The sequence below is a fragment of the Schistocerca nitens genome, chromosome 1, assembly GCF_023898315.1.
Source record: "Schistocerca nitens isolate TAMUIC-IGC-003100 chromosome 1, iqSchNite1.1, whole genome shotgun sequence".
Lineage (NCBI taxonomy): Eukaryota > Metazoa > Arthropoda > Insecta > Orthoptera > Acrididae > Schistocerca > Schistocerca nitens.
In genome coordinates, this window is record NC_064614.1 from 200,907,407 (window position 1) to 200,928,535 (window position 21,129).

The 21,129-nt window shown below is 36.9% G+C and overlaps 1 protein-coding gene across 4 annotated transcripts in view; it reads left to right on the plus strand.

The window, feature by feature from the left end:
- Window positions 1–21,129, plus strand: part of LOC126245665 (uncharacterized) — a 102,406-nt gene that overhangs the window by 17,918 nt on the left and 63,359 nt on the right. For 2 of the 4 annotated variants that reach the window (XM_049948334.1, XM_049948336.1), the window contains exons 3-7: window positions 1,966–2,115; window positions 3,353–3,513; window positions 3,733–3,882; window positions 5,425–5,509; window positions 6,555–6,769. In XM_049948334.1, coding sequence (XP_049804291.1) covers window positions 1,966–2,115; window positions 3,353–3,513; window positions 3,733–3,882; window positions 5,425–5,509; window positions 6,555–6,769 — 761 coding nt within the window. The remainder of the gene's footprint in view (window positions 1–1,965; window positions 2,116–3,352; window positions 3,514–3,732; window positions 3,883–5,424; window positions 5,510–6,554; window positions 6,770–21,129) is intronic. The other 2 variants (XM_049948335.1, XM_049948337.1) reach the window with 2 other exon arrangements.

A 21,129-nucleotide genomic window follows, 5' to 3' on the forward strand; every position in this document is an offset into this window, starting at 1 on the left:
TTAATATTGTGCTTCACAATGGTGGTTTCCCAAGTTTCATGCAAGTTTCTCAAGTTTCTAATATACCTAAATTATTCACTTTCTTAATGAGTACATTGTTTGGATGACCAGATACATTATCTAAGTAAGAAGATTGAAGGCAACAGAAACATAACACCAGATCTGGGAATTAAACGGAAGTTTAAATTTCAAATAATTGAAGTATTTCAAAAAATTTTAGTTTTGAATAATTTTGTAATTAATAATTTTTCAGATAAAGTAAGTCTGGAAGGGGGAGGGGGGGGATGAGAGATTTAGAATAATTAAATGTTTTTGGAAGAAACAATTATCAGTTTACGACATTTTTGCAATCACATAGCCTGGAAACAAAGTCAGTTACCAATCTCTCTTAAGCGAAAAGATTTTGTGTAAAACTAAATAGACCAGTTGGATCAGCATGGCTTAAATGAACTTCTAAATAATGACATTCTGAAAAGGAAAGCTGCTACTCACCATATAGAGGAGATGCTGAGTCGCAGATAGGCATAACAGAAAGACTGTCACAAATAAAGCTTTCGGCCAGTAAGCAGTGTGCCTCAGTTGCCTGAGACTGCAGTCATGTGTGTGAGAGTTGTGTTTGTGTGTGTGTGTGTGTGTGTGTGTGTGTGTGTGTGTCTATTTTTCACAGATGCCTTACTGGTCGAAAGCTTAGTGATAGTATTTTTGTTGTGCCTATCTGCAACTCAGCATCTCTGCTATGTAGTGAGTAGCAACTTTCCTTTTCATAATATTGTTACCTTCTATCCCGGATTTTCTACTAAATAATGAGTTTTAATGTAATATGGTCAAAGTAAGATCTTCAGTATTTTATGTAGATGTGGCGTGACAATTACCTGTATCTTATAAGAACAAGGGGGGGGGGGGGATGTGAGGAGTATAATTGTATTAGATGGACTAATGTCACCATACGAAGATTCAAAGTGTTTTTGTGTCTTTTAGATATACCCATAAGTGAAGGAGGCGGTGGCAAAAAGAGCTAAACCACAAGAGCATCATTTTTAATTGTTGCACATTATGTGTTTCCTAAATTCAAAGAAAGATCATAATTACATTAACAAAAATCAATTTTTATACCTGACAGTTCTGTATAGCAATACAAATGGAATTATTTGCTGCTGATGTGGGGTATTCAGCTATACAACAAAAATGTGACCAGACTTATTCTGTCATAACTTTCAGCAACCCCATCATTCCATATAAAATTTGCTTGTATTGGATGTAAAGATTCCACTTAAGAGGAAAAAATACAAACTACAGACTTGAGTTGGGGGAAGTGTGCAAAATGATGTCACACATTCGCCTTTCTCCCTTTTAGTGTTAATGTCTCATTGGCAGTGAGCATTAGACATAAAGTACTGACAACAATTGGAAAGTAGTCTTAGTTAAGTAATCTTGTCTGCTCTCATTCAAAACGATTATTATGAAAAATGATTTTTAAAATTACCATTATAGTGGTTCATTAGAGTGCATGTGAACCTGCATTGTCAAGTAAATGCAACATATCACCCAGTTATATAGTGCATATAACATTCAAACAGACTGATTGGTTTTTATCTGAGTGTTCAGACTGCAGTAAAAGTTGCGCATAACTAAACGTGGGTTTTGTTGAGCTTTTTCTGTAATTCAATGTAATGTCTTGTTAGAACACTATGCATGTCTCTGTTGATTTTGCTGGTGTTTAAATCTGTTTAGTCTATTTCCTATTTCTCTTTCCCAGGCTGCACTTACATTTTCTTGACCATTCAGCTTCCACAGCACTCCCACCCCAAGTACATATGTTTATGTGTGTGTGATATCGTTTTTGCCGCTTAAATGTTACAGAATTGGTTTATAATTGAGTGTATGCTATGTATGCTGTTTATGTTTTGTGTATTATTTTGTACGTTAGCTTTTTCTGTGATTTGTTTTTATGTTTTGCTGTCCTAGGAATGAGTTACTGGGCCTTGATGGTGTTGTGAAAATAACAAATCCAGAAGAAAACTTAAACCACAATCACCAACCAAGTGAACTCAATGACACCACAGTAACTGTTCGAAGCACTACACCAGTTACAGATTCTAATGATATAAGTAGAAGGTAGATTTTGTTGTAGATCTGCATGTTATGAAATTATTTTGGTAGTGCGAATGTTACTGACCGAAGATGTGATGTTACTTTTTGTTATATGTAATATATTGTATACTCTTATCTTCTATGGATCTTTCACTTCCCTGTCTGTTCATAACATGATCCTGAAACCAAATCAGTGGCTCAGACTTTTTGTTTTATTAGTATGTTAAATTTTGAGAAAAATTAAAGAATCTCAGAAGTGGGGTTCCCTGCAGATATTGGCAAGTACACAGGTTACAGAAGTAGTGAGATGGTTGGGTAAAACAGTTTAAATCCCAGCAGTTTATTACCAGTTACACCCTTTAAGTGGAACAGGTAAACCATGTTCAACAGTAAATACTGAAACTGGCAGATTGACCCCTATGTTATTATTGCAGTTAATGTCCTCAAACAGCCTCAAGAGAGAATTCTGTCTCTACATAATGCTTGTGTGTGTGTGTGTGTGTGTGTGTGTGTGTGTGTGTGTGTGTGTCAGTGGGGGGGGGGGGGTTATATCATGAAAACCACCACATAGGTGATCATTTGAATTGCCTTTGCCTTTCTTTCACTTTTGGGCCATCGCTTGGTAACAGAAGGATAATGAAGCTATATATGGTTGCATGTGCTTGTTAATTGATAAGGTGACCCAATAGTTTGTTCCTTCTAGAATGCCCAAGTTAACATCAATACTGAGCTACAGTTATGTTCCATCCTGAAAGTTATTTTGTTTGTGGTTTGAAAACAGCAAAATGACGGAAAACCACTTATTATATTGAACTTGCATGGAATGATGAAGACAAGCACTGTCAATTTTCTGTGAGGGCACTGCCTCCCCTTTTATCCTTCCCCAACTTCTTTCCCAAAAAAAAAAAAAAAAAAACACACACACACACACACACACACACACACACACACACACACACATGTTCGCTATCTTGCTTATGTACCTAAGTACTATTCAATACCAGCACTAAAATTTTTTGTCCTTTTTCATATTGTATTTAATGTACCCCAGTATTTTTTTACTATCATATTAATTCATACTTAATTCATTTCTTTGCTCTTAAGAGCTTAGTGCTCAAACATTTTGTGTGTTATGAAAGTGCTACCTTAGAATTGTTGAGCATGACAAACAGAATACTGCTTATTAGTTGGTATTTTTTGATGAAATAGTTCTTTCTGTAGAGAACAGTATTGATACATGGACATTTTAAATATCTTACAGACCTGCTAGCGCAAATAGAAGCCTACCAGACATTCCTGTTGACTCGGATAGGTCACAGGTGGAGAGCAGATTGCCTCTCTGGGAGCAAGAACCAAATGGTGATACGAGTTCAGAGCTTTATGCTACAGTTGGAGAAAATAAGAATGTGACCCACCCACTCTGTGAGTAATTTTCAGTTTGCTATTTTGGAGCTCAAGTCTCTTTGATCTAACAGAAAAGCAACTAAGTTGATGTTTATTTATGTATTCTTATGCTCCTTAACTTATCTATTTTAAATAATGAAATGAGTTTATATTTATGGAGATTATTTACACAATAATTATCTGTCCTTTATAATAATTGGAATATTTTTAGTACTAATAAATCGTGATATTTCCCAGTAGCTCGACCACTGCCACAAAATGATGCACCTACCACTTCACAGCAAGAAACCTTAGCAGAAACTGCAGAGAGAAACCTGCAGCCAGCAGACTCATTTCCATCCTATGCAACTGTGAAGTCGGAGCATCCTTATGACAAGTTGAAGTCAAGTATGTTCACTAATATGAGCTTAATTATATGATTGGTGGTTTACATACTCTCATTGTATGTAGATGTGATGGAGAGAACCAAAAGACAGAAGAAAAATAATAACCTATGTATATAATATAGTTCAGGAGCTGAGTAGTCAATAAACACAGAAACAAGACAGAAAAAAATGCAACATTTAGACAATATTATCCTTTTTTCTACTTTGGGGAGGGGGTGGGGAGGGAGGGAGGGGGAGAAAGAGAGAGAGAAAGAGAGAGAGAGAGAGAGAGAGAGAGAGAGAGAGAGTGGGGGGGAGGGAGGGAAGGAAGGAGAGGGAGGGGGAGTGCGCACTAGCTATCTGCATGATTGTGGCTGATTACATTGTATTGGTGCTGCCATTTGACTAGAATGAAGTGCCTTGTCAGATGAAGAGGGTGAGAGGAGAGGACAAAGGAGGCAGGGATGGGGAGGAAGGGTGATGGAGACGTGTGGCTGATGGCGGGCAGGGAGAAGCAACAAGGGGATGGGTTAGTAATGTGCCACCTGTGAGATTGTGTGTGGGACACAATGAAGTGACTAACTAGATTGGAAGGGATCAGGACTGAGGAAGAGGAACATTGTGAGGAGCAGAGAGTGGGTTTATTAAGATGCACTGGAGGGGAATGGAGGTGTGGGTAGGACTCAAGTTAGCGGAGAGCTGATGAATGACATTTTGTGAAGACTAAGTAATGTTTCAAATCTTTTTACATGGCTCTTGACTGCTCAGTACCTCAGTTATATGTTGAGTTGTTATGTCTATTCCCTCCATTCTTTGTATTCCACTTGAACGTTCCATTAACCTGTGCTTATTTGTAACACCTTGTGATTTCACTGTAGAATTCAGAGCTTTTGTTGACGCAAGACTATAATGAATGAAAATTATTGGCAACACTTTAATACTAATGCAGTTTTTCCTTCAGAGCGGAGTATTGTTCTTTTTCTCAAGTACCATGGTTTTTCATACATAAAGTCAATTCACAGAGTATACATACAAGGTTCATCTGAAAAGTTCGGTGAATGGTCTCAGAAAATAAAAGAAGTAACCACTTCTTGACGGATTGCCCGAAGTGTTGTGGTCATGTGTAGCAGGATATCTGCAACGTCTGCATGCTCAACTTCCTCACGCAAGTCGAGGTGACTGTTGTTCGACACCCTCCTTCCAGATTTGGCACCAGCAGACTTTTTTGTGTCCCTGCCTTAAATTAGCCATGAAAGGCTTATGCTTCAAGCGATTCCACAAGAAGCATTTACTGATATTTTCCAGAGCTTTACAACTGAAGTCAGAAGTGCGTTGTAGATAATGGTGATTATTTTGAAAGCCAGTAATGGTATTTCATTTGTAACTCCTGTTTTCTTTATTTTCTGAGGTCATTAATTGACCTTTTCAGTGCATCTTGTATATATTTTTAAGTTGTTTGCATTTTTTTCAAAGTATGTCTTAGGAAAATTATCAGCTTTTTAATTCCTTGTATGTAGTTTTTGATAGAGACTACTAATGTATATTCCACAATTATTTGTTCTAGATGAACATCCTTATGCTCAAGTTGGATCCTCTGCTCAAAATACATCAGGACGTGCAGTGGAATTAAGGCATGAGGAGCATGTGAGGTACAGCAATATTAATTTTTGTAGGGTATATAGCATTGCTACAAGCAACTTTAAGCCACTCTCCAAACCACAAAACAAAGTCAGATAACAAAGGTGTAATTGTCTATTCTGTATCAAAATACATTCTTTCATTAATTTATTATAGATTTGCAGGCAATTGTTCTATTGTCCCTTTGTTTCATTTAAATCACAAATCACTTATCAGCTTCCACTTTTGCATAAAAGAATGGGAAAGCTGGGGGCATGGAAGCCATGACAGCACAGAAGAAGGTGAAGTGACCTGTTTGCTAAACATTTTTGTCCAAAAGTTTAAGTGTCATGAGATACTGATTTATTTGTGTACACTGAGATTTTTTTTAACATGGTGTGATATTAACTGCCATTATTTAATTATATGACTGGATTTAGTGTATTATGATGCCTCAAAAGTAAGACCACAAATCTGTGGGTTTAGTGTTCAATTCCCAGTTGTCCTTAAGTTTTGTTCTGAGATTGAAGATGATTTATTTCTTGCACTGCTGTATGTATGTGAATTATGAAAATGTACTTGTGTTTTGGATTCCCTTTCCCACTGGAGATTCTCTATAATCAGATTATGTACTCTCTAAGTTAGGAGGAGGTAAGATAATTTCCCGAGGCCATTCTTTGTATAGCCTGGTTTGTTCAAACCAATAATTAAATTGTTTGCTGGTATTTAGCATCAACCTGATACTGTGGGTATTATGAAACAGCATATCTGTTTTCACTCAGAAAACACACACACACACACACACACACACACACACACACACACACACACACACACACACACACACAAAATGATTTTGTATATTAATATAAGAAAATATATATTTAAAGTTCTTACCACTTTCATTTCGCATTAGTAATTTCCAATAATTTAGCAATGTTTTTATGCTGTATATCATTCTCTTTCAATGTTAAGTAATTGCATCACTAATGTGAAAGTGGCATTACGGTGTTTGTGTAGCCACAGTAATTACAGAAGTGCAGAAAATTGATCCAAGACTTCAACTTTATTATCTAGAAATGCTTCATCAGTACCTCCAGCACAAATAGAGAGTGAACCAATTCCACCTCCTCGGACTCGACGAGCCGTCTCATTGAATCCTCCACCAGTGGAGCAAGCTTCTCATGAGATTCCAGCTGCTCCAGCAATAATGGGCCATATTCATGCCAATCAAGATCTTCCTTACATGACGCCACCCATACCTGGATTCAGTGGAGATTCACAGGATTCCAGTAAGTGACTATGAATTGTATTGAATTGTTTTGTATTTTGTGTCCTTTGCTCTCAGTAACACATCAAGAACTAAACATGGCCAGAGGAGACAGATATCCCACACATTTGATTCCTGTGTTCAAAGTCTCTATCACATCAGATCAGTAACTTCAGACCTAGACTCTCATCTAACGAAAGAAATAAGAGGTGGAATCCAAAATTTTTGGGACTGGTGCTGCCATCTGGAAAGTAGGAGGAGTAGATCTTTGCACTGCTGGGTGGCGAGAGCTGCATATCTGATGAGTCAGTGTGCTGAGTGGCATTCAGCTGGGAGGACATGTTGCGCGTCCACAGTAATTTCCGTAATAATCTGTGTTTGGTGTGTGGAAATTTTACGATGGATCCGTGAACAGAACAGCGTGTGTGTGTCAAATTCTGTGTGAATCTCAGGAAAAGTGCTATGGAGACCCTTGCAATGATTCAACAAGTGTTTGGGGGACAGAGCATGAGCCGTACGCATGTGTTTGAGTGGCATGCTTGGTTCAGGACTGGCCGTACAGATGTTGAAGATGATGCTCACACTGGAAGGCCCGTTAGCTGCACAATGTCAGACATTGTTGTCAAACTTCAACAATTGGTTCGTGCGGATCGACGTTGAACCATTCAAGATCTTGCAGATGAAGTGGGTATTGGTTATGGGACATGTCAACGAATTAGGCATGAATCGTTATAATGTTAAAATTGTTGTAGATATCTATTGTACACTGACTCTCGTGTGTAGCTATATTACAGCTATCAAATTCTAAATGGTGGCCTCACTACTTCATTGTATTGAGCATTGTAGTAGTGTCCAATGTGACTGAGAAGAGTGGCCATTTAGTATTTGACAGCTTTGTTATGTAGACACGGCAACCTGTGCGCCACAGAGATCTATGTCAGTTTTCACATAATAAAGGTTTCATACTTGACAAACACATTGTTTGATATAGACTTACAAAATATATGCCACAGATGATGGGCTCTATACCCAAATACCGATCTGGCAGTCGCTGGTGATCTGGCTTCGCAAACTGACTTGCGAAGAACAGTACACAGATTATGTATACACTGCTTGGCAATTGTTAAGGAACAACTGAAACTTGCTAAGGAACAGCTGCCAATTGGTACAGAACACTTGATCAATGATGATAAAAGGAAATGTAGAGAGTGGGATGTGTTAACTGCAGTGAAGTTTGTGCACAAATGCTCTGTATGCATTCGACAATTTATGAAGTATAGTGTCTGTCGAAGGTTGTTGTGTAACTGATATAGTGTAACATTTGCTTTTGTATGACATGTCTGCAAGACATCATTTGAATGTTTACAATTGTGTATGAGCAGCTGGGTAGATCGAAGCCAGTCAAAGTGTCACTACTGTGGCCGCAGTAATGGCTCTGTCCAAAAGTGTCATCCTGTGATTAAAAATGGCCACTGAAGGTGGAAACACTATGTGAAAGCATGCCAGTGGTCGTAGATGGATTACTGAACCACAAGAGGATCAATACGTAAACCTAGTTGCAAAAAGGAACAGACAGCTCACTCCTAGGTAGACCACTGCAGACCTTGCAACCACTGCTGGTAAATTTGTCTTTGCCACATCCATTTCACGGTGATTAAATTGGGCTGTTTTGTGCGCTCGGAAGCCTGTTAAATTCATCCCACTTCAACCAAGCCGTCACGGAGAAAAAGTTCAGTGGTACAGGGAATCTTTTTGTTGGGGGTCAGTCATAGTGGTCCACAGTGAAGTTCTCCAACAAATCCTGCTTAACTGTGCCGAGTGATTCTGGCCACCAAGTAGTATGGGGAGAGAGGGCAACATGTTACACACCACAGAATGTTCATAAATGTCATCAACATGGCCTAGGCGTTATGGTTTGGGCAGGCATTATGCACAATGGCCGAACACAGAGCTGCATAAATTTGTACAGCACATCAGTATAGCAGGGAGATTATTCTGGATCGTGTCTGTCTATCGTGTGGTTGGTCCCAACTTTCTGTTTAAGGATGACAGTGCCCACCCACACAGGACTTTTGAGATGTTGAACACGCTGGAGAGTGCAGTTATTGAAGAGCAAGCATGGGATGTTCTTGGTAGATATCTTTCTCAATGAAAACCCCCTCCAAAAACTCTGCAAGAATTGAAAACTGCCTGGAGAGAAGAGTAGGACAATATCCTCCATTGACTCCGAACAGTTTGGTAGCCAACATAAATAATCTGTGTGCTTTAGTGCCTGAGGAGGGGGATATTCCTTACTGAGAGTCTGATATCAACTTATATGTTGGAAGACTGACCTGTGTCAAACATGAACGTTATTTATATCTGTCAGCCTATATCCCATTGCTTACCATTTTTGGGTATAAATACACTTCTCCACCTCTATTATGTATCTACTGCGTGTCCTGTCATCCATCATTGTTTGTGATTACTCCTGTCCAACAATGCCTCTGTTAACTATGTAGAAGTAGTAATAATAATAATAGTAATAGTAGTAGTTTTTGTTGTTTTAATAATAATAATAATAATAATAATAATAATAATAAGGCCCGGGAAAAGAATAGGCCTCCGGTATGTTCTGCCAGTCGTAAAAGGCGACGAAAAGAACAAACCACTAATAGGGCTAACCCCCCTTTTAGTGTGATTAGTTGGTTCAGGACAGAACTAAAGAAGCCTCGGACAAGCGCCGTCATGGTCGGGGACGACGCTTGAACCCTATGCCCGCCCACAATGGTAACGACACTGCTAGCCAACTGGAAAATGATTTAAATCCAAATAGAGGTGTTTTGCAGGATATGCTTCCTGCAACCACCCTAGAAGGAAAACAAAGACAGAGGATGAGATGGTCAGATGAAGTTAATCGACACCTCATGTTCTGTTATTACCAAGCAACAAACCTAGGAACCAACACAACTGGATACAGATCACAAGTATACACAACATTTATTACCAGATACCCAGAATTAAAATTTTTAACACAACAACGACTAGCTGATCAGATCCGTGTAATAATCAAAAATAACAGGATACCCCAGTCAGAATTAGAAAACATCAAACAACAAGTACAACAAATACTGGAACAAAATAATGTGCAATCAGAAGAAGAAGAAAATACAGTAATGGACTCAAACATCCCAGAGCAAACAAACAAAGAACAACACGCACCAATTAAACAATCAGAGGAAAACGAAATCTTAAGACAGCCACCAGAACAAGCACAAATAGAACACGAAGTGACACAGATGCTAGATATAGAAGAAAAATTTCAGCTAACATATATAGAATACAAAGACACAAATACAGACATTAGACCATTCTTGCATAGACCACCAAATAACCCACAAGTCGAAACAACAATAAAAACTATCAACACAATCATACACAACAAAATAAATGAAAACACAACTATGGAAGAGTTACAACTACTGGTTTATATAGGAGCACTCACTACACTAAATATACACACTAGACAGAGATCAGAACCAACCAACACACAGAAGAAACCCACAAAACCAGCATGGCAACACAGGCTACAGATCAGAATAGAAAAACTGAGAAAAAAACTGAGAAAAGACATCGGACAGCTAACACAATTTATAAGAAATGAAATCTCGGAAAAAAAACGAAAAAGGTTAGGTAAAATCTCACAACAAGAAGCGACAGAGCAATTAGACGAAAAGAAGCAGAAATTACAAGCATTAGCCAAACGACTCAGAAGATACAAAAAAAGTGAATATAGAAGGAAACAAAACCAAACATTCAACACAAACCAAAAGAAATTTTACCAGACAATAGATAACACACACATTAAAATAAACAATCCACCAAACATAACAGACATGGAACACTTCTGGAGCAACATATGGTCAAACCCGGTACAACATAACAGGCATGCACGGTGGATACAAGCAGAAACAGACACATACAATATGATACCACAAATGCCTGAAGTGATAATTTTGCAACATGAAGTCACCCAAGCAATTAATTCTACTCACAATTGGAAAGCCGCTGGAAATGATAAAATAGCAAATTTCTGGTTAAAGAAGTTCACCTCAACACATTCACATCTAACTAAATTATTTAACAGTTACATTGCAGACCCATACACATTCCCTGATACACTTACACATGGAATAACTTATCTGCAACCTAAAGATCAAGCAGACACAGCGAACCCAGCTAAATATCGCCCCATAACATGCCTTCCAACAATATACAAAATATTAACTTCAATCATTAAACAGAAATTAATTACACATACAACACAGAACAAAATTATAAATGAAGAGCAAAAAGGCTGTTGCAAAGGAGCACGAGGATGTAAAGAGCAACTGATAATAGATGCAGAGGTGACATATCAAGCTAAAACTAAACAAAGGTCGCTACACTACGCATACATTGATTACCAAAAAGCTTTTGATAGTGTACCCCACTCATGGTTACTACAAATATTGGAAATATACAAAGTAGATCCTAAATTGATACAGTTCCTAAACATAGTAATGAAAAATTGGAAAACCACACTTAATATCCAAACAAATTCAAATAATATCACATCACAGCCAATACAGATTAAGCGTGGAATATACCAAGGAGACTCATTAAGTCCTTTCTGGTTCTGCCTTGCTCTGAACCCACTATCCAACATGCTAAATAATACAAATTATGGATACAATATTACTGGAACATACCCACACAAAATCACACATTTGCTATACATGGATGATCTAAAACTACTGGCAGCAACAAATCAACAACTCAACCAATTACTAAAGATAACAGAAGTATTCAGCAATGATATAAGTATGGCTTTTGGAACAGACAAATGTAAGAAAAATAGCATAGTCAAGGGAAAACACACTAAACAAGAAGATTACATATTGGATAACCACAGCGACTGCATAGAAGCGATGGAAAAAACGGATGCCTATAAATATCTAGGATACAGACAAAAAATAGGAATAGATAATACAAATATTAAAGAAGAACTAAAAGAAAAATATAGACAAAGACTAACAAAAATACTGAAAACAGAATTGACAGCAAGAAACAAGACCAAAGCTATAAATACTTATGCCATACCAATATTGACCTACTCATTTGGAGTAGTGAAATGGAGTAACACAGACCTAGAAGCACTCAATACACTTACACGATCACAATGCAATAAATATAGAATACATCACATACATTCAGCAACAGAAAGATTCACATTAAGCAGAAAGGAAGGAGGAAGGGGATTTATCGATATAAAAAACCTACATTATGGACAGGTAGACAATTTAAGAAAATTCTTTATAGAACGAGCAGAAACTAGTAAAATACACAAAGCAATCACTCATATAAATACATCGGCTACACCACTACAATTTCATAACCACCTCTACAACCCTTTAGACCACATAACATCAACAGATACGAAGAAAGTAAATTGGAAAAAGAAAACACTACATGGCAAGCACGCGTATCATCTAACACAGCCACATATCGATCAAGACGCATCCAACACATGGCTAAGAAAAGGCAATATATACAGTGAGACAGAAGGATTCATGATTGCAATACAGGATCAAACAATAAACACCAGGTATTACAGCAAGCATATTATTAAAGATCCCAATACCACAACAGATAAATGCAGACTTTGTAAACAACAAATAGAAACAGTAGATCACATCACAAGCGGATGTACAATACTAACAAATACAGAATACCCCAGAAGACATGATAATGTCGCAAAAATAATACATCAACAGCTTGCCTTACAACATAAACTTTTAAAACAACAAGTTCCTACATACAAGTATGCACTACAAAATGTACTGGAGAATGATGAATACAAATTATACTGGAACAGAACCTTTATAACAGATAAAACAACGCCACATAACAAACCTGACATAATACTCACCAATAAAAAGAAGAAATTAACACAACTAATCGAAATATCCATACCCAATACAACAAATATACAAAAGAAAACAGGAAAAAAATTGAAAAATACATCCAACTGGCTGAGGAAGTCAAAGACATGTGGCATCAGGATAAAGTTGACATCATACCAATTATACTATCAACTACAGGAGTCATACCACACAATATCCACCAGTACATCAATGCAATACAGCTACATCCAAGCATATATATACAACTACAGAAATCCGTAATTATTGATACATGTTCAATTACCCGAAAGTTCCTAAATGCAATATAACACATACCGTACAGTTAATAGGTAGTGACGCTTGATCAAGGTCCGCGTCACTTTCCATTCTCAACCAGACTTAACGTCTGAGAAAGTAAAGAAATAATAATAATAATATGTTCTGCCAGTCGTAAAAGGCGACGAAAAGAACAAACCACTAATAGGGCTAACCCCCCTTTTAGTGTGATTACTTGGTTCAGGACAGAACTAAAGAAGCCTCGGACAAGCGCCGTCATGGTCGGGGACGGCGCTTGAACCCTATGCCCGCCCACAATGGTAATGACACTGCTAGCCAACTGGAAAATGATTTAAATCCAAATAGAGGTGTTTTGCAGGATATGCTTCCTGCAACCACCCTAGAAGGAAAACAAAGACAGAGGATGAGATGGTCAGATGAAGTTAATCGACACCTCATGTTCTGTTATTACCAAGCAACAAACCTAGGAACCAACACAACTGGATACAGATCACAAGTATACACAACATTTATTACCAGATACTCAGAATTAAAATTTTTAACAGAACAACGTCTAGCTGATCAGATTCGTGTAATAATAAAAAATAACAGGATACCCCAGTCAGAATTAGAAAACATCAAACAACAAGTACAACAAATACTGGAACAAAATAATGTACAGTCACAAGAAGAAGAAAATACAGTAATAGACTCAAACATCCCAGAGCAAACAAACAAAGAACAACACGCATCAATTAAACAATCAGAGGAAAATGAAATCTTAAGACAGCCACCAGCACAAGCACAAATAGAACACGAAGTGACACACATGTTAGATATAGAAGAAAAATTTCAGTTGACATATATAGAATACAAAGACACAAATACAGACATTAGACCATTCTTGCATAGACCACCAAATAGCCCACAAGTCGAAACAACAATAAAAACTATCAACACAATCATACACAACAAAATAAATGAATATACAACTATGGAAGAGTTACAACTACTGGTTTATATAGGAGCACTCACTACACTAAATATACACACTAGGCAGGGATCAGAACCAACCAACACACAGAAAAAACCCACAAAACCAGCATGGCAACACAGGCTACAGATCAGAATAGAAAAACTGAGAAAAGACATCGGACAGCTAACACAATTTATAAGAAATGAAATATCAGACAAAAAACGAAAAAGGTTAGGTAAAATCTCACAACAAGAAGCAATAGAGCAATGAGATGAAAAGAAGCAAAAATTACAAGCTTTGGCGAAACGACTTAGAAGATACAAAAAAAGTGAAAATAGAAGGAAACAAAACCAAACATTCAACACAAACCAAATGAAATTTTACCAGACAATAGATAACACACACATTAAAATAAACAATCCACCAAACATAACAGACATGGAACACTTCTGGAGCAACATATGGTCAAACCCGGTACAACATAACAGGCATGCACGGTGGATACAAGCAGAAACAGACACATACAATATGATACCACAAATGCCTGAAGTGATAATTTTGCAACATGAAGTCACCCAAGCAATTAATTCTACTCACAATTGGAAAGCCCCTGGAGAAGATAAAATAGCAAATTTCTGGCTAAAGAAGTTCACCTCAACACATTCACATCTAACTAAATTATTTAACAGTTACATTGCAGACCCATACACATTCCCTGCCTGATACATTTACACATGGAATAACTTATCTGAAACCTAAAGATCAAGCAGACACAGCAAACCCAGCAAAATATCGCCCCATAACATGCCTACCAACAATATACAAAATATTAACTTCAGTCATTACACAGAAATTAATGACACATACAACGCAGAACAAAATTATTAATGAAGAACAAAAAGGCTGTTGCAAAGGAGCACGAGGATGTAAAGAGCAACTGATAATAGATGCAGAGGTGACATATCAAGCTAAAACTAAACAAAGGTCGCTACACTACTCATACATTGATTACCAAAAAGCTTTTGATAGTGTACCCCACTCATGGTTACTACAAATATTGGAAATATACAAAGTAAATCCTAAATTGATACAGTTCCTAAACATAGTAATGAAAAATTGGAAAACCACACTTATATCCAAACAAATTCAAATAATATCACATCACAGCCAATACAGATAAAGCGTGGAATATACCAAGGAGACTCATTAAGTCCTTTCTGGTTCTGCCTTGCCCTGAACCCACTATCCAACATGCTAAATAATACAAATTATGGATACAATATTACTGGAACATACCCACACAAAATCACACATTTGCTATACATGGATGATCTAAAACTACTGGCAGCAACAAATCAACAACTCAACCAATTACTAAAGATAACAGAAGTATTCAGCAATGATATAAATATGGCTTTTGGAACAGACAAATGTAAGAAAAATAGCATAGTCAAGGAAAAACACACTAAACAAGAAGATTACATACTGGATAACCACAGCAACTGCATAGAAGCGATGGAAAAAACAGATGCCTATAAATATCTAGGATACAGACAAAAAATAGGATAGATAATACAAATATTAAAGAAGAACTAAAAGAAAAATATAGACAAAGACTAACAAAAATACTGAAAACAGAATTGACAGCAAGAAACAAGACAAAAGCTATAAATACTTACGCTATACCAATATTGACCTACTCATTTGGAGTAGTGAAATGGAGTAACACAGACCTAGAAGCACTCAATACACTTACACGATCACAATGCCACAAATATAGAATACATCACATACATTCAGCAACAGAAAGATTCACATTAAGCAGAAAGGAAGGAGGAAGGGGATTTATCGACATAAAAAACCTACATTATGGACAGGTAGACAATTTAAGAAAATTCTTTATAGAACGAGCAGAAACTAGCAAAATACACAAAGCAATCACTCATATAAATACATCGGCTACACCATTGCAATTTCATAACCACTTCTACAACCCTTTAGATCACAAAACATCAACAGACACGAAGAAAATAAATTGGAAAAAGAAAACACTACATGGCAAGCACCCGTATCATCTAACACAACCACACATCGATCAAGACGCATCCAACACATGGCTAAGAAAAGGCAATATATACAGTGAGACGGAAGGATTCCTGATTACAATACAGGATCAAACAATAAACACCAGATATTACAGCAAGCATATTATTAAAGATCCCAATACCACAACAGATAAATGCAAACTTTGCAAACAACAAATAGAAACAGTAGATCACATCACAAGCGGGTGTACAATACTAGCAAATACAGAATACCCCAGAAGACATGACAATGTAGCAAAAATAATACATCAACAGCTTGCCTTACAACATAAACTAATAAAACAACACATCCCCGCGTACAAGTATGCACCACAAAATGTACTGAAGAATGATGAATACAAATTATACTGGAACAGAACCATTATAACAGATAAAACACCACCACATAACAAACCTGGCATCATACTCGCCAATAAAAAGAAGAAATTAACACAACTAATTGAAATATCCATACCCAATACAACAAATATACAAAAGAAAACAGGAGAAAAAATTGAAAAATACATCCAACTGGCTGAGGAAGTCAAGGACATGTGGCATCAGGATAAAGTTGACATTATACCAATTATATTATCAACTACAGGAGTCATACCACACAATATCCACCAGTACATCAATGCAATACAGCTACATCCAAATTTATATATACAACTACAGAAATCCGTAATTATTGACACATGTTCAGTTACCCGAAAGTTCCTAAATGCAATATAACATATACCGTACAGTTAAAAGGAAGTCACGCTTGATCAAGGTCCGCGTCACTTTCCATTTTTGACCAGACCTAACGTCCGAGAAAGGAAACAAATAATAATATAATAATAATAATAGTAATAATAATAATTATGTATGACGATAGTATCTGTTCCCGAAAGAACATTTACCGTGGATGACCATGCAGCTTTGCTAGAAATGAAATGATAATTAAATGGACACCCTAGCTGCAAACAGGCGTTGATGTACTTCAATGGGGACATGTTGAAAATGTGTGCCCCGACCGGGACTCGAACCCGGTATCTCCTGCTTACATGGCGGACGCTCTATCCATCTGAGCCACAGCATGCACAGAGGATAGTGTGTCTGCAGGGACTTATCCCTTGCACGCTCCCCGTGAGATCCACATTCCCAACATGTCCACACCACTACTTTCGTAGTGCGCCTAATAGATGTTTGCCCATCATACTCATTACTCGTGGCAGATTAATCTACCAAGTCCCGTACGTGTTCGGGCATAGCGTGAGCGTTTCGCACAAGAAGGTCAATGGCCGGGAAGCCATGTTTTAACTATCTATGACGATAGTCTCTGTTCCCGAAAGAACAGTTACCGTGGATGACCATGCAGCTTTGCTAGAAATGAAATGATAATTAAATGGACACCCTAGCAGATGTACATCAACGCCTGTTTGCAGCTAGGGTGTCCATTTAATTATCATTTCAATAATAATAATAATAATAATAATAATAATAATAATAATAATAATAAGCATTAGCCAAACGACTCAGAAGATACAAAAAAAGTGAAAATAGAAGGAAACAAAACCAAACATTCAACACAAACCAAAAGAAATTTTACCAGACAATAGATAACACACACATTAAAATAAACAATCCACCAAACATAACAGACATGGAACACTTCTGGAGCAACATTTGGTCAAACCCGGTACAACATAACAGGCATGCACGGTGGATACAAACAGAAACAGACACATACAAGATAGTACCACAAATGCCTGAAGTGATAATTTTGCAACATGAAGTCACCCAAGCAATTAATTCTACTCACAATTGGAAAGCCCCTGGAAATGATAAAATAGCAAATTTCTGGTTAAAGAAGTTCACCTCAACACATTCACATCTAACTAAATTATTTAACAGTTACATTGCAGACCCACACACATTCCCTGATACACTTACACATGGAATAACTTATCTGAAACCTAAAGATCAAGCAGACACAGCGAACCCAGCTAAATATCGCCCCATAACATGCCTACCAACAATATACAAAATATTAACTTCAATCATTAAACAGAAATTAATGACAATACAACACAGAACAAAATTATAAATGAAGAACAAAAAGGCTGTTGCAAAGGAGCACGAGGATGTAAAGAGCAACTGATAATTGATGCAGAGGTGACATATCAAGCTAAAACTAAACAAAGGTCGATACACTACGCATACATTGATTACCAAAAAGCTTTTGATAGTGTACCCCACTCATGGTTACTACAAATATTGGAAATATACAAAATAGATCCTAAATTGATACAGTTCCTAAACATAGTAATGAAAAATTGGAAAACCACACTTAATATCCAAACAAATTCAAATAATATCACATCACAGCCAATACAGATTAAGCGTGGAATATACCAAGGAGGCTCATTAAGTCCTTTCTGGTTCTGCCTTGCTCTGAACCCACTATCCAACATGCTAAATAATACAAATTATGGATACAATATTACTGGAACATACCCACACAAAATCACACATTTGCTATACATGGATGATCTAAAACTACTGGCAGCAACAAATCAACAACTCAACCAATTACTAAAGATAACAGAAGTATTCAGCAATGATATAAGTATGGCTTTTGGAACAGACAAATGTAAGAAAAATAGCATAGTCAAGGGAAAACACACTAAACAAGAAGATTACATATTGGATAACCACAGCGACTGCATAGAAGCGATGGAAAAAACGGATGCCTATAAATATCTAGGATACAGACAAAAAATAGGAACAGATAATACAAATATTAAAGAAGAACTAAAAGAAAAATATAGACAAAGACTAACAAAAATACTGAAAACAGAATTGACAGCAAGAAACAAGACAAAAGCTATAAATACTTATGCCATACCAATATTGACCTACTCATTTGGAGTAGTGAAATGGAGTAACACAGACCTAGAAGCACTCAATACACTTACACGATCACAATGCCACAAATATAGAATACATCACATACATTCAGCAATAGAAAGATTCACATTAAGCAGAAAGGAAGGAGGAAGGGGATTTATCGATATAAAAAACCTACATTATGGACAGGTAGACAATTTAAGAAAATTCTTTATAGAACGAGCAGAAACTAGCAAAATACACAAAGCAATCACTCATATAAATACATCGGCTACACCACTACAATTTCATAACCACCTCTACAACCCTTTAAACCACATAACATCAACAGATACGAAGAAAGTAAATTGGAAAAAGAAAACACTTCATGCAAGCACCCGTATCATCTAACACAGCCACACATCGATCAAGACGCATCCAACACATGGCTAAGAAAAGGCAATATATACAGTGAGACAGAAGGATTCATGATTGCAATACAGGATCAAACAATAAACACCAGGAATTACAGCAAGCATATTATTAAAGATCCCAATACCACAACAGATAAATGCAGACTTTGTAAACAACAAATAGAAACAGTAGATCACATCACAAGCGGATGTACAATACTAACAAATACAGAATAACCCAGAAGACATGACAATGTCGCAAAAATAATACATCAACAGCTTGCCTTACAACATAAACTTTTAAAACAACAAGTTCCTACATACAAGTATGCACCACAAAATGTACTGGAGAATGATGAATACAAATTATACTGGAACAGAACCATTATAACAGATAAAACAACACCACATAACAAACCCGACATCATACTCACCAATAAAAAGAAGAAATTAACACAACTAATCGAAATATCCATACCCAATACAACAAATATACAAAAGAAAACAGGAGAAAAAATTGAAAAATACATCCAACTGGCTGAGGAAGTCAAAGACATGTGTCATCAGGATAAAGTTGACATCATACCAATTATACTATCAACTACAGGAGTCATACCACACAATATCCACCAGTACATCAATGCAATACAGCTACATCCAAACATATATATACAACTACAGAAATCCGTAATTATTGATACATGTTCAATTACCCGAAAGTTCCTAAATGCAATATAACACATACCGTACAGGTAATAGGAATAGACGCTTGATCAAGGTCCGCGTCACTTTCCATTCTCAACCAGACTTAACGTCTGAGAAAGTAAAGAAATAATAATAATAATAATAATAATAGTAAAGAATAGGCCTCCGGTATGTTCTGCCAGTCGTAAAAGGCGACGAAAAGAACAAACCACAAATAGGGCTAACCCCCCTTTTAGTGTGATTAGTTGGTTCAGGACAGAACTAAAGAAGCCTCGGACAAGCGCCGTCATGGTCGGGGACGACGCTTGAACCCTATGCCCGCCCACAATGGTAACGACACTGCTAGCCAACTGGAAAATGATTTAAATCCAAATAGAGGTGTTTTGCAGGATATGCTTCCTGCAACCACCCTAGAAGGAAAACAAAGACAGAGGATGAGATGGTCAGATGAAGTTAATCGACACCTCATGTTCTGTTATTACCAAGCAACAAACCTAGGAACCAACACAACTGGATACAGATCACAAGTATACACAACATTTATTACCAGATACCCAGAATTAAAATTTTTAACAGAACAACGACTAGCTGATCAGATCCGTGTAATTATCAAAAATAACAGGATACCCCAGTCAGAATTAGAAAACATCAAACAACAAGTACAACAAATACTGGAACAAAATAATGTGCAATCAGAAGAAGAAGAAAATACAGTAATGGACTCAAACATTCCAGAGCAAACAAACAAAGAACAACACGCACCAATTAAACAATCAGAGGAAAATGAAATCTTAAGACAGCCACCAGAACAAGCACAAATAGAACACGAAGTGACACACATGTTAGATATAGAAGAAAAATTTCAGCTGACATATATAGAATACAAAGACACAAATACAGACATTAGACCATTCTTGCAAAGACCGCCAAATAACCCACAAGTCGAAAAAGCAATAAAAACTATCAACACAATCATACACAACAGAATAAATGAAAACACAACTATGGAAGAGTTACAACTACTGGTTCATATAGGAGCACTCACTACACTAAATATACACACTAGGCAGAGATCAGAACCAACCAACACACAGAAAAAACCCACAAAACCAGCATGGCAACACAGGCTA